This window comes from Lethenteron reissneri, chromosome 15, assembly GCF_015708825.2.
Source record: "Lethenteron reissneri isolate LAM-NWPU_2019-01 chromosome 15, ASM1570882v1, whole genome shotgun sequence".
Taxonomy (NCBI): domain Eukaryota; kingdom Metazoa; phylum Chordata; class Hyperoartia; order Petromyzontiformes; family Petromyzontidae; genus Lethenteron; species Lethenteron reissneri.
Genome location: NC_083793.1, coordinates 295,345 through 309,140, shown reverse-complemented (window position 1 = coordinate 309,140; position 13,796 = coordinate 295,345). Strand labels below are relative to the sequence as shown.

The 13,796-nt window shown below is 56.2% G+C and overlaps 2 protein-coding genes across 3 annotated transcripts in view; one reads left to right on the top strand and one right to left on the bottom strand.

Annotated features, from left to right (window-relative positions):
• The window catches only part of LOC133342487 (semaphorin-3B-like), a 30,748-nt gene extending 24,952 nt beyond the window's left edge, over positions 1–5,796 (top strand). The window contains exons 16-19 of the mRNA XM_061551641.1: positions 994–1,151; positions 2,291–2,352; positions 2,808–2,947; positions 3,446–5,796. Of these exons, the coding sequence (XP_061407625.1) occupies positions 994–1,151; positions 2,291–2,352; positions 2,808–2,947; positions 3,446–3,892 (807 nt within the window). The 3' untranslated portion in view covers positions 3,893–5,796. The remainder of the gene's footprint in view (positions 1–993; positions 1,152–2,290; positions 2,353–2,807; positions 2,948–3,445) is intronic.
• Positions 5,371–13,441, bottom strand: WDR82 (WD repeat domain 82). 2 transcript variants are annotated; one of them, XM_061551717.1, is made up of 10 exons: positions 13,294–13,441; positions 12,868–13,055; positions 12,519–12,616; positions 11,422–11,488; positions 11,101–11,200; positions 9,651–9,767; positions 9,139–9,294; positions 8,768–8,837; positions 8,062–8,204; positions 5,371–7,372 (listed from the first exon to the last, which is right to left on the bottom strand). In XM_061551717.1, exons 2-10 carry the CDS (start codon positions 13,026–13,028, stop codon positions 7,343–7,345), a joined length of 942 nt encoding a protein of 313 aa, XP_061407701.1. In that variant the 5' UTR covers positions 13,029–13,055; positions 13,294–13,441; the 3' UTR covers positions 5,371–7,342. The 2 variants fall into 2 exon arrangements, with proteins under 2 accessions (XP_061407701.1, XP_061407702.1); XM_061551718.1 differs by having other exon boundaries at positions 13,283–13,439.
• Between the last annotated feature and the right edge of the window lie 355 nt (positions 13,442–13,796).

The window sequence follows — 13,796 nt, the reverse complement described above, 5'->3', positions numbered from 1 at the left end:
TTCAGCCTTTCGCTGACTCTCTGAGTTGCATTATTAGGTTGGATGTCTTTGTATTGACGAGCTGGATGTCCTTCTCGCTCGGTCACCGATGCTGCGACATACTAAGCTCGTACATTGACGTGCTCATCTCTCACAGTACAACAGCCACTTCCACAGCCTCAGGGAGACCATCTCTAGCCCCGCCCTCTCACCCTGAGGCTGCACACATCTCAGGCCTCGACAAGACCTTGTTCCAGTAGCTTTCTCTCTCTCTCACCTGAAGACGGTCGCTTGTGTTGTGATCTATAAATTTTATACCTACGTGACTTTACCGAAAGAACCAAAGAGTATGGATTCCTGCAGTCACGAAAGCTTCAAATCAAGATTGAATCCATAATACAGGTTTTGTATTATGGATTCAATGTGTCGTTAAACTCACCACCACCCGACACAGCCAATTGGTAATGTTTGTCATGTAAACAGAACAGATTGTACATGTTGTGGCTTTGCTCTCCAACACCCCGGTGTACTGTCCTAGTAACGAATTGGCATGTTCTGTTTACGTGACAAACCTTACCAATTGCCTGTGTCGGGTGATTGGCGGGTTTAATGACACTTTTATATATTTACGCGATCTAACCCAAAAAAACCTGCACTATGAAAGCACACATACACAAACAGTGAGTGCCCCAAGGCACTTGCTGTAGGGGGACTGGCTGGGCTTGGTGGCTGTCACGTGTTTTGCCTCCAGCTAAAACACCACACACCATCTATGTAACCCGTGTTGGACAAACGTCCCAATGCTGGAATATTCACTACACATTCGGGATCACGCAGCAGCATCAACATCGCCCCCTACTGCGAAAATATGACAGGACCCTCCTGAAAAAAGTCTTGAGACTCGACGAGAATTGCATGGGGAAACATGTTGCTAATAAGAATGATGATAAATAACAGATCGCTGGACTCGCTGGCTTCTGGCAGTGACTCTCCATCCCTGTGCTCCGGCCGCAGCGGCAGCTCTACGTGGGCAGCGGCACGGGGCTGGTGCAGCTCCCCGTGCAGCGCTGCGACCTCTACGGCCAGGCGTGTGCCGAGTGCTGCCTCGCACGGGACCCGCACTGCGCGTGGGACGGCCGTGCCTGCTCGCGCTACCACGCGCCCTCCCGGCGGTACGCGCCTCCCGCTCGTGCCCTGCGCTCCGAGGCGCCGTCACCACGATGAACACGGTCGGCCGAGCGTGTTGGGCGAGCGGTCGGTGGCCCCAAAGGCACGAAGCGAGAGAGCCTCGCATTCTTGTGAATCCGTCTACTCGATCGGTCCTTCTCCTCCCGGTCGTACGCGTGAGCGAGGCCGCGAGGACACATTTAAGAAACGTCGCCCAGCTGCGCCGCATTCGTTCTCCTGCCGAAGCGGACGCTCGTGTTCTCGCGTCTTCGCTCTTGCGACGCTTTCTCCTGTCCAGAGGCCTGAGTGACCTCCTCGTAGCCTGCGGTCCATCCAGCCTCGCGGCCAATCGGGCGCTCGCTCGCACTCCCCTTTGGCACCGTACCTCACCCCTGTGCTCGTGTCGCTGCACCGGCTCCCGATTGAAACCCGGGTGGATTTTAAGATGATCCTACTCGTGTTTTAAGGCTAGCTGCGCCTTATATCCAGGAGTTGATTGAGCCACTCGCTCCTCCACCGAGACCTTAGAGATCCACCGACCGTGCCCCCCTACTCGGCGTGACCGCCACGCTCCGGGCTCCGACTCTGGGGTGACCATGGGGCTGCTGTCTGCACGGGGCCCGGGCTCTGGAGTTCCCGCCCTTAGAGGTCGAGAACTCGCAATCGATGAAGACTGAAGACCCCACCAGCTGTTGACTCGGCCCCCTCTTGAGCTTCTCTCTCTCTCTTCAGCCTTCCTCTTCCCGGTAACTCCTCACTTATTCCTCCCTTCTCTACACATATGGAACTCTGACATATCTTGAAGGGCGCCTTTATATATCCAAATTATCGAAAGGAATTATCGGAAGGTCGTAAATTCAAATCATGGTTGGGGGATTGACTCGGCCCATCATCCCTCTGCGGTCAGTAAAATCGGTACCACTTTGTGGGGTAGTCAACATGGGTTGTCCTGTGAATTGGCTTGCCCCTGTCAGAGATTTTAGGAATTCCACTACTGGCTCTGCAGGTCCGTAAACGGGAGCTCCAATATCTCGCAACTCATTGGTGCAAGACATCATTTAGATTTTGGGTCCGTCAATGGAAAGAGTGGAAATGATATCCAGCTGTGGGCCTGTGCCCTGCCCATTGCCCCTGTACCCTCCAGGAGATTCAGGCGCCAGGATGTGAGACACGGAAACCCGGTGACGCAGTGCCACGGGCAGCCCGGTAACCTGCCACACACAGACACACGTGCCCTCTGTGTGTGTGTGCGTGCGTGTGCTCTATGTGCATGTCTGTCATGAGAGAGTGTGTGTGGGGATCGGTAGTGCGGTGGTTAGCGCGCTGCGCTACAAACCCAGCAACCTGAGTTAAATTCCCGCTCATGGCCAACATCGGTGAAAAATATCTGAACCGGTCCTGAGCCTCCCCTAGGTCGACTTGGCCTCAAATGAGTACCTGGTGCGGCGTGTCAACATCGCCACCGGAGGACGAAGGCGGCCGGGCGTGGTGTTGGCCACCCGCCCCCTCGTGTGCTGTGCCGACTTTCGTAGGTGCTCGCTAACCGCACGTGTCCCAACAGTCCGTTGAGGCTATAGGGGGGGATCTTTTTCTTTGTGTGTGTATGGTAGTGTCTGGTGTATGTCCATGCGCGTTGTCGTTGCGCGTTCCGTGTGTTTGAGGAGTGGGAGAGGCGCAGGAGGAGAGGCAGTTCGTGGTGGCGGGGAGCGGCGTGCTGCTCGAGTGTCGCCCACGCCCGCGCCACGCGCGCGTCTCCTGGCAGCGGCAGACAGGCGCGGCGCTCGTCCAGAGTGTGACCCAGGTGAGCACGGCGTGGCGAGCTCCCCGCACTCGCCGCAGGCACACCACGAGGGCACCAACAGAGACGAATCAGGTGGTACCCTCATGGTATATCTTGTAGCCACCACAGTGGCCAGATGCTGGCTAAAGTGGCCCCTCAGGATAGAGTGGGGATCTGAGTGTGTGTGGTGCCGTGGTGAGTGTGGATCTGAGTGTGTGTGGTTCTGTGGTGTGTGGTGCTGTGGTGAGTGTGGATCTGATTGGGTGATGCCGTGGTGAGTGTGTGGTGCTGTGGTGAGTGTGGATCTGATTGTGTGGTGCCGTGGTGAGTATGTGGTGCTGTGGTGAGTGTGGATCTGAGTGTGTGGTGCCGTGATGTGGATCTGTGTGTGTGGTGCCTTGGTTAGTGTGGATCTGAGTGTGTGGTGCCGTGGTGTGTGGTGCTGTGGTGCGTGTGGATCTGATTGCATGGTGACGTGTGGTGACGTGCGGTGACGTGTGTGATGCTGCTCCGTGGCAGACCGAGCGTCTGCTGCTCACCGACCATGGCCTGCTAATCCGAGATGCCCGGCCCAGCGATGCGGGCCTCTACGCGTGCCGTTCCGAGGAGCCGGGCTTCACGCGCTCCGTGGCGCGCCTGCGCCTGGCCGTGCTGCCGGCCCCGCGCGTCGAGGCCGCCACCTCGCCTCGGGGCGGCCGGGGAGGCCCCGGGCGGTGGCGGCCACGTGGCTGGTACGAGCGTCTGCTGGCCCTGCTGAGCACGCGCCCAGAGGGCCCCGAGCCGCGCTCCTGCGAGGGCCCCCGGAGCCGCGAGGGCCTTGGCGCGGGCGCGCACGAGGAGGAGCGGCCCCGGGCCCGCGAGCTCAAGACTCCGTGGGCCCGGGAGGGGACACGTGACCCTGCAGCCCCGCGCATCCCCCGGAGCGTGCGAGGCCTGCGCCGCAAGCGGCAGCGGCGCCCCTCTTAGCAAGGACTGTGATGCACGGCAAGGCCCAAGGGCCCAAAAGATCAAGTGGCCGGCAACAAACAGCACTGTAGTCGGTTGTAATACGAGTGTAATGCGTTTCTTGGATTGAGAAGTTATTGAGCGAGGTAAGAGCTTGGGTAAGGAGACGATACAAGGGAAGAAGCGGAAAGCGAAGGGTGCGAGTGAGTTAGCGGTTGAGTGTGTTGTGATCTGCAGTGTGGTGGTGGTTGAACAGTGGTGGATGAGACAAAACGATGTCTCGTGGACCGAATCTTCAACACGGGTGGAGGAATCAACGAGTGAAGCTCGGTCACCATGGCAGCAGCACCGACAGAAGGGTGATAAAGAGGTGGCTGCTTGCCGGCGAGCGAGTGAAGTGAATCGGCGAGGACTGCACCACCACCAAGCACCTGACTGACGGTCAAGACTGCCATGCGTTGCTGATGCTGCATGTCGGCTCCTTATTGCCTTTATTTATAAGTTATTTTATTTCTTGTAACGGCAGCCAAGACGAAATACGAATTCTTAAACATGAAAATGAAGCAGCTTCGTTTGCACGCTAAAGCAACTGCAAATCAGCAAGCGCTGTGCACAGCGCAGCCGCCTGCAGAAGACGCCGCCTCCTCGACGCAGCGCGAGCACACCAGAGACCCAGACTCTTCAGACGCTGTCGCCTCGACAGACCTGGTTTCACCTGAGGATGGCCGAAACGTCGTGAGAATTATTTTATTATGTTTTATTTTTTTATTTTTTATTTTATTACTTCCCTTCTACGTGACTTTACCGAAAGAACCAAGAAGATGAACCCAGACTCTTGCTTGCAAATGGGGAGTGGTGCCTCATGGATGCGTCGAACTCGGACCCAGGGTCCTTGCCTACCCTTGCCTACAAACATCTGGCAGTTCACCATCTTTGGTTCAAGCGAGCCTGGCTGCTGATGAGACACTCAACGTCCAAAGGGATACAGTTTGCTCGTGTTGAACCAATGCTGCTAAAATCATAAACTTCCAGAAGGCCGTGTGGCTGATGAGTTGTAAAAAAAACATCAGATTCTTTAGACTGGAGGAGTAATCCCCATGGGCTATAAAGTTCCTCTTCACAGATATCATGCAGGAGGGGTAGTTAAATGAGCTCTATGTGGAGGGACAGCTGTTCATTTGTTTATATTCTCCACAGCGACGCGAACGACCGTGTTGTTATTTTTAAGGATGACGTGGATGCTAACAACGCGTGGAACATTTCATGCCAATGGCTCAGGGTCACCACTGAGATGGCGCCACGCTCGTCTCAGCAGGGAGATGTTGAAGCGAGGGACGATTAACGCAACCGCGGATCGACATTCAGCGGAGGGAACCAAAGTCTGACGTCGCGCATTTCCTTTGTTGGGGCTCTCAATAGAACAGAGTTGGCTGTGAACTCAGGAGTTGAAATCTCTTGCAAAACTTGGCTGATAATTAAGGACATGCAAATGAAACGGGTCATAGCTGTCTGATACGTTTTATTGAAAAAAATAAAAAATTAGCAATTATATTACACGGTTTAGTTACACTTTTCAGAACATCTGAGAAGCATAAAACAGTAACACAGGCATCAAGATGTATCTGCACCCGGAATGAGAGGACATAACCGGCCATGGCCCAGCACTCCGTGAGAAACTAAATTAGGAGCTGGAGGATGTGGCACACAGCACAGCTATCGGGGGAGGACTTCGCTGAACATTTTATGTTAAATAAATCACTTCAGTTTACAATTTGCAATCAAAATTTGGTCACTAATATTTTAATATCTGAATATAGCTGTGATAGCGCAGTGGTCACCTCTCTGTAATCGCGTCACAGCAGCTTCTGGATGCAGCGTCAGCCGTGTGGCAGTATAAATGATTAAAGTTTCAAATTGAGAATGTGGCAGAGTTGAAACAGAAGTCGGTGCTTGACCTCGATGTTTGTAATCATGTACTGTGGGTCCAGCCTGGGATGCTCACAGATTGTGGCAACCAGCTCCGTACAGCAGCCAAGTTTCACTCGCAAGGCCACCCCAGGCCCGGCGCCACAAAGGAGCTGCCGGCGCTGGGGCCTGCACCCCCAGATGTCCACTTCACCGGCCCAAGCTCACACTCCTCAGCGGTGAAATGCTGTGACGATAGCCACCCACACAACATCCCTACTGCACAAACCACCCCCCCCATGCAAGAGGAGCTGGAGCTCGCTGCTGCTCCCACCCGGAGCACATCCGTCCTATTCCACAGCCAGTGAGCCAACTGCATCCTCGCCACAGGCTGCCTTCGCCTGATGACTCGTAATATTTACAAAACACCGTGCTTCAGCGTGACAACCAGGCGGTATACGGCCAACATTCACCCGTGTCTTCATGCATGAATTTGTTGCAAAATGAACACTCGCCGGTTTTAAGTTATTCTAAACATTAACGAGGAGAAATACGGTTACAAAATACGTTGCAGATGTTACAAAAATGTTCTTGCTGCAGCAAACAAAAGCTGTGGGCACAACCCGAATATTAAGTGTGGATAGGAGTGGTGCATGCAATGCGTGTGCCACAGGCTGTGTTGAGCACACAGCCTCTGGCACACGGAGGCCATGCACCACAACCTGTGGGGCAGAGGCTGTGCACCGCATGCTGTTAAGCACAGCAGCTTCAGTATTGGAAAGAGCCACCTTCTCCACATGGCATTGTTTGACAAGATCAAGAGGTCATCACTGCCAATGCTATTGTAACACCAAACACTTGCAGTCTCCGCTTGGCAGGGAATCCACACGGTTTGCTTGCTTTAAGTCTCCCAGATTCCACAGCATGGTCCCCCAATCACAGCACGACCCACCCCCCCGCATTGGGTGCATGCCCTCAGCAACAGAGGACGCCCCCTGGCGTAACAAGTGTGATACGGACCGAACCAAGAAGGCCCGTGGTGGCCCGCAGCTGCGATCGCACATCCACTGTTGAAGGAAGCAATTCTCACATCAACACAAACTCCAAGGCTAAAACAACGCATGCCACTGAGCTTGCAGACCTGAGCCACCGATTCTCACTTTCCTGTAAAACCAACACATTTACAAATAACTAAAACGCATTGAGCAAAAACTGCCTGTAAAATATCTTTATAATCTAGAATATTAAAGTTACGGTTTAGTTGACCAACGACACTCGACAAGGCAAGTCCAGTTTGTGACGCAGCCCCGACGGCCGCGGTGCCTTCCAGACGACAATTGAACTTGGAGAGAAACCAGAAATTCCGCGGAGCTGAGCAAGCGCCGTGTGAAGACATTGCACCTCCACCTCGGGCGCACCGCACGCGAGACTGCGGCGTAAGCCGAGAGTCGCCCACACCAGGGTTCATCTTGCCGGCGCACGCGTCCGGTAGTCGCAGCGCGGCCGCTCGGGGCGTCCGTCAACTCGGGGCGCTCTGCCAACGAACGGCGGTAGCCGTGGCGCTGCTCAGTCGTCGATGGTGGGAAGCCAGAAAGCCTGCAGCGCGAGAGAGAGAACACCAATGCTGCCCATCACATCCCACCAGTACGTGTTTGCGGCGCTCAAGCCCCTTTGTCCACTGCGCGAAGGAAGCCGGTGTCCCGTTGCAAGTCTCCGCGAGGCGGGCGTCGTGGCTGCAGCAGGAGGGCCGATTTCCACGCGCCCTGCGACCCCGAGTGAGCCGAGCTACGGCCCGTTGGCGCGGCGACGGAGAGAACGGCTCGCACACTCAGAGGGGCGAGCTCGCATCTTGGTTGGGACTTTCGTCAGCCCATTATTCCTCAGGGGTCGATAAAATAAATACCAATTTGTGTAGGGGGAAGATAACAGGGGTTGTCCTGTGCAGAGACTCTCCCCCAACATGGGAATGTAGAATTCCCACCACAGACTCTGTAGGGCTGCAGACGAGAGCGGAGCACCGACGCCTTGAGGCTCACGAGAGCCGGGGGACGAGGGGAGTAGCCCCAGTCCCCCTTGGTGCGCGGGGGAAGTACGAACCCATTCCCACGTACATCCTCAACCGGGACTACCTTATGGACCATGGCACCGGCACACAATGGCCTACCACTGAGACTGCTGCCACAGGATCTTTAATGTCCACTTACGAGCAGACGCCGGGCGGTGTCAAGCAGGGAGGCCGCTAGATATGAATCGCGAACTTCCGTGACGGCTCGCGCGATGCTCACCATGTTGGCGCATGCGCTGGCCACCATCATGTACTTGGGGTTGAACTGCAGGCAGGTGACGGGGCCCGTGTGCTTGCCGTCCAGGATGGCCACCTTGGTGCCGCTCTCCGTGTGCCACACGTGGATCTTCCCGTCTTCTGAACCTGCACGCAGCGCGGGCCGAGCGCAAGCGGTCACGACACGGCTCCGTGGAACCTCTCGTCGTTACCGATCGCGAGTGGCGGTAGCGTTGTGAATGCGCCGTGCGCCCAGGAGAGCGGGCTCCGGAACGTACGAGGCCCTCGTGCGAGGGACCACGCTTGGTCCCAGCAGCGCTCCCGAAGCTCGAGGCGACCAACAAAGGAGCTCTCCTGCAGCTGCACTCGCCCCCCCCCCCGTTGACCGATTTGCAAATCCAAATGGTCATATTCTTGGTTCTTTTGGTAAAGTCACGTAGAAGGGAAATAATAAAACAATAAAAATATTAAACAATAAAATTCTCACGACGTTTCGACTGCAACACAAGCAATCATCATCATTGCTTGAATTTGAATCCCTGCAGTCACGAAAGCTTCAAATCCAAATGGTCATGTTTGGAAAGCTTCAGGGTCTCAACTCTCCCTCAGGAGGTCCTGTGAAGTGTGTCACAGTAACAGGGTGATGTTGCTACTGTGCATGATCCCAATTGAGTAGTATGCAGTACAGGATTACATTGCGCGATTCTCACCGGTCATGATGAACTGGGAGTCGGGGGAGAAGGATGCCTCCAGGGTGATGCCCTTGCTGTTCGTGTGGCCCTGCAACCCAGGCACAACAAAGACCCCAGTGTGGCCTTAACAGACTTTTGTGGCAAGTGCTGTGGTGCTGATCACCCGTCCCCTTATGTCCAGTGCCGGCCTTCACAGACGCCGCCGCTACTTGCCAACAGCACCCACTCACGCACGCACAACAGCGCTTCACAATGCACGCCTTTTTCTCGTGATTCCTCCTGCTCCACACCTTTGCATACGAGACTTTCCGTAGGGCGGGAGTTTCCAGTGACGCAGTTTAATGAAGGTACGGAGCGCGGCCGCAACGGTGGCCCACCCCGGCCCTCACCGTGAACATGTGCAGCGCGCTGCCCTGGAAGGCGTCGACGAGACGCAGCACGCCTCCGTTGGTGGCGATGAGGATGAATTTGCCGTCGTTGCTGATCTTGAGGCCGGTCCAGTCGCACGTGCGGTCCTGCTGCAGGCGGAACGTGGCGAAGGGGCCCTGCAGCGGCATGCAGTCGCTATGGCAACGCAGCAACAACCACAACACCGATACCAACAACAGCACCACCACCAACACCGTGACCATCGCCACCATCAATACCAACAACACTTACCGCCAACACCGCTAACAATACCACCGCCAACACAACTATCACCACCGCTACCTAAAATATCAATGATCCCTCCCCCATCAATAACATCGCCACCGCCGCCCCCCCCACCAAAACGATAACACCTCCATCACTGTCATTAGCCACACGCACACTGGCAGCATGCACACACAGGCAGGATCACACACACACACAGCGCTACTGCAGCAGGGCCTTGTGTAGGGGTTTGCAGGGCGGCAGGGACCTTGTCGAAGGAGCGCAGGTCGTACAGCTTCACCATCTCCGAGTTGAGTCCCGCGGCGAAGATGAGGCCCTCGGGGTCGAAGGAGCACACAGGGCGGCCTTGCAGGTGCATCAGCCCCTGAGACGCGGGAGCAAAGACGCGGCGACTCAAGCTCAGACCACCAACCGCACAGGCCGGCCACGCTGCCTCCACGCGGATTCCCCGACCGGCCCCAGCTAGCAATGCCCAGCGAAAGCGCGTCCGCTGTTTGTTGCAGAGGTTCATGGCTCGAATTCGGCAGGCCACCCTGGTTAATACTGCCAGTGCGTTGTCCATCAAACACCGCATGCCGTCCACTGCGCGGTGGACTTCAATGATGCTGTGACGTCACTCTGAGGAGGCCATTGTGTGCCAGCATCATGGTCCAAATTTGTAAGATTACTCTGCAGATTACTTAATTTGAAAATGCATTGAAATCGTGGCCCCTACTCCAAAAACCTATCAGGGGACCCTCCTGAAAAGTTTCTTAAGAATCAGTGAGGCCTCCCTGGGCGAGAAGCTGCGGCCACAACTGCCACCAGAGCCGCAGCCCAGCTCCATGCAGCAGCCTTATCGTGACCGCATCCACCCCTCGTCGTCCGCAATCGGCCACGGGCGTTGTGAGCTCCTGGCTGCTCTGCATCACAGACTCCAAGTTGAACAACAAAGCACTGCAGCAGCAGCCACCTCCTCTGATCCCAGGTGTCTCTCTTCGCCGGTCACAGACGTTAATATTAATTCTTGTTTACCCAGGAAAGCCTCACTGAGCCTCGTAGTAGGGCGCGACGGTTACTATAATTCGAATTGAATGTGTGGGAAATTTTCTTTTGTACAGTGACGTCGGCACACAATGGCATACGTCGTCGCAGGTTATTTAACGCCCACTGTGCAGCAGCAGACAGTATGAGTATTGTGGTTATTACACCTGCAGTAATAATCAGGGCGGCAGCTTGATTCGACCCACCAGCCTCTGCCTCTGCAATAAGTGACGAACACGTGGTACTGTACTTACTACTCGGCTGCATCACCGCCCCAAGCTCCCCTACTTCCAGATCTCAAACCTCACATTGTCATGCTCCATCCCCTCGCCACTCATCTTCCATAAAACATCCTGACCCATCCACATGGAGAAGTCAGCACCACTCTACACGCTCCCTCCAGCTGGATCTGTAAACTCCCTCACCATAATTCTCTTCTCACCCCTCCACTAATTTCAGTGACATCCAAACAATTCCAAAGCTTCCCTAAGGTTAACTCGGCCTTAAACGAGTACCTGGCGTGGTGCGTAAACGACGGCACTGGGGAGACAAATCCGGCCGGACATGATTCTGACCACACAGGTCTCAATCAGTGCTCGCTAACAGCACTTGCCCCAGCAGCCTGTGTGGACTACATGGGGGATCTTTGTGTTTATGTGTGTGCAGTCACACACCTGGCAATTGGGGGAGCGCAGGTCCCAGAGACGGATGGTCTTGTCGAGCGAAGCGGAGATGAAGGTATCATCCACGGGGGACATGCAAAGAGCAACCACTCTGCCACACATCACACGCACAGACGTACACACACATACACACACAGACGTACACACACAGACGTACACACACACAAGACGTACACACACACGTACACGCGCAAACATACACACACAGATGTACACACATACACACGCACACAAGCGTTTACCACTCGCGCAAAGAGGCGTAGATCAAGTGCAACATGATAGGATTAAACATGCAAGAAGCACGGCACTTACTTCTTGGTGTGTCCTGGGAAGTAGCGGATGTACTTGTTGTCATGCAGCGACAGGTACCGGATCGTGTCTGAAACAAAGCAGGCTTCTTAATATCGGAGCATTGTCAAGTTTACTTCCACGATAAGCCCAGCAGTGCAGATGCACAGATCTCCTCACCAAGCCGTCAGGGTCGGGCAGGAACAAGCAGCAAGCCACGACGATTGTCCCGCTCGCTGTCAAAGCGGACACTGCGACTCCCCTCTCGGCAAGCACCACAGCCGAGGCCCACGACGCTCGGGGCCAACCCCGGAGCCCTACCCCGGCTCCCAATTCACACGCAACGCCACTCCAAGACCCACCGAGACCTTGCCTCCAACCCTCTCGCCAACCCCAACCCCATCCACTCCCTCCGCTTCCACGCCTCCTCTCATCCATGCTGTACATCTCAGCAACGCAAGGCCTCTCCTCCTCTACCCGGGCTCCCTCACTGCTTGGACTCCCCTAAAAGCCTCAAGATAAATCCGTGACGAGGCTTTGTGACAAACGCACGTGACTCTCTTTTGATTGGATCAATGCTTCCTGCCTCGCAAAGTCGTCGTGTTGATTAACAAACACAGAGATTGTGCAATCTTCTGTATTACATGCCTAACCTCGTCACTTTCCTTTTCTCAATGCTATGATTTTAAATGCAATTGTATAATTTACTCCGCCTAATTCACATTGTGATGTTAACGTAGTGGAGTCTGTTTAATGTAAATGCTTGTAGAGTATTGCGTTCTTAAATGGTTCTCGCTGTGAGCGAGGTCACCCTCGCCAGAGTGGCAGTGCCGCTCGACGCGTCTCATCTCCCGGTCGCTTGCACGGAGGAGACGGCCACAGCTCCACGTCTCCTCCTCCACCCCCGGCGGGGTTCACCTTCTCTCCTCTCGACAGATCCGCACACATTCTCCCCGCGTGCATAACACGCGAACCTTGTATCCAGAAGAGCCACTCTGAAGCCCACGCGTGCGAGGCGGCAACCCTCAATCCCCGTACAGATGGAAACAGATGGCGATCAGTCTACTTGCTATACTACCCTCTGGCGAGCCGGGGTACGGAGGGGTGTTGGCGGGGCGTACCGTCGATCTTGTTGGAGCTGTACACCACGGTGTTGGCGGCGTGCGTGTAGCGGATGAGATCCACCCCGTACTTCTTGCTGTAGAGCGTCCTCTTGGGCCTGACGGAGCGGAGTGTCGGGGCCGTTAGAGGCGCCGCGGGTCGGGAACCCGTCACCGTAGCCTCGGCTCGCGGCTCGCGGCTCCCGTCCAGACTCACGCGAGGCTCGCGATGACCACTCGGCCACGCGAAGATTCGCCACAAAACAGCCGAGCCGATTCTATCAACCCACCCCGTCTCATCTCCCACCGTGACGATGGAGGTGGTGCTCGTGATTATGGAGGTGACCTGCTGCTGACCCGCGGCACTCACTTGCCCTCCTGGCAGTCGTAGAGCACGATGGAGTCGTCGTCGCTGCTGGAGATCATGGTCTCGCCATTGGGCGCGAAGTCGAAGCAGTTGATCTTGTCCGAGTTCTCGCGGAAAACCTTGGCCACCCTGAAGCTCCTCATCACGTTGTCGGTCAGCTTCATGGCTGCCGGTGCTCGGGGGTCACGGCTCTGCGTGGAGAGAGGAGCCGACAGCCGTCTCCGAGTCTCTCAGGGCCCCAGTGTCTCAAACCGTGTCTCTCTCCCCGTGTCTCTCGTGTCTCTCCCCGTGTCTCTCCCCGTGTCTCTCCCCGTGTCTCTCCCCGTGTCTCACCCCGTGTCTCACCCCGTGTCTCTCCCCGTGTCTCCCCGTGTCTCACCTTTGTCTCCCTCTCCCCGTGTCTCTCCCCGTGTCTCACCTTTGTCTCACCTTTGTCTCCCCGCGTGTCTCTCTCTCCCCGTGTCTCCCTCTCCTCGTGTCTCCCTCTCCGTGTCTCCCCGCGTGTCTCTCTCCGTGTCTCTCTCCGTGTCTGTCCGCGCGCCTCCACGCACCCGCGCGAACAGCACCGGAAGGGAACTCGCGCGGCGGGCTCAGAGGTCACGATACTACTTCCGGAAGAGTACGGGGGGGAGGGGGCTAAAGTGGGTGGGGCTAAAGCGGGGGGTAGGCGGGGCCAGAGCCCAAGGAGGGGCGGGGCTGGAGGGGGGCCATGCCCCGCTGTGAGTGGGGAGCGGTGGCGCCGCGCTGAGCGCAGTGCGACCCCACGCGGTCGCCCGACCACGTGGGGTCGCACGCGGCCACGCCGACGTCAGCGGTGAATGTCGGAACGGGTCTCGGCTCTACGCTCGGTCGACTCGGCTGTAGCGGTGTGTCGGCATCGCCACTGGGGAGACAAAGGCGACCGGGCGTGGTTCTCGCCACACCACCCCGCA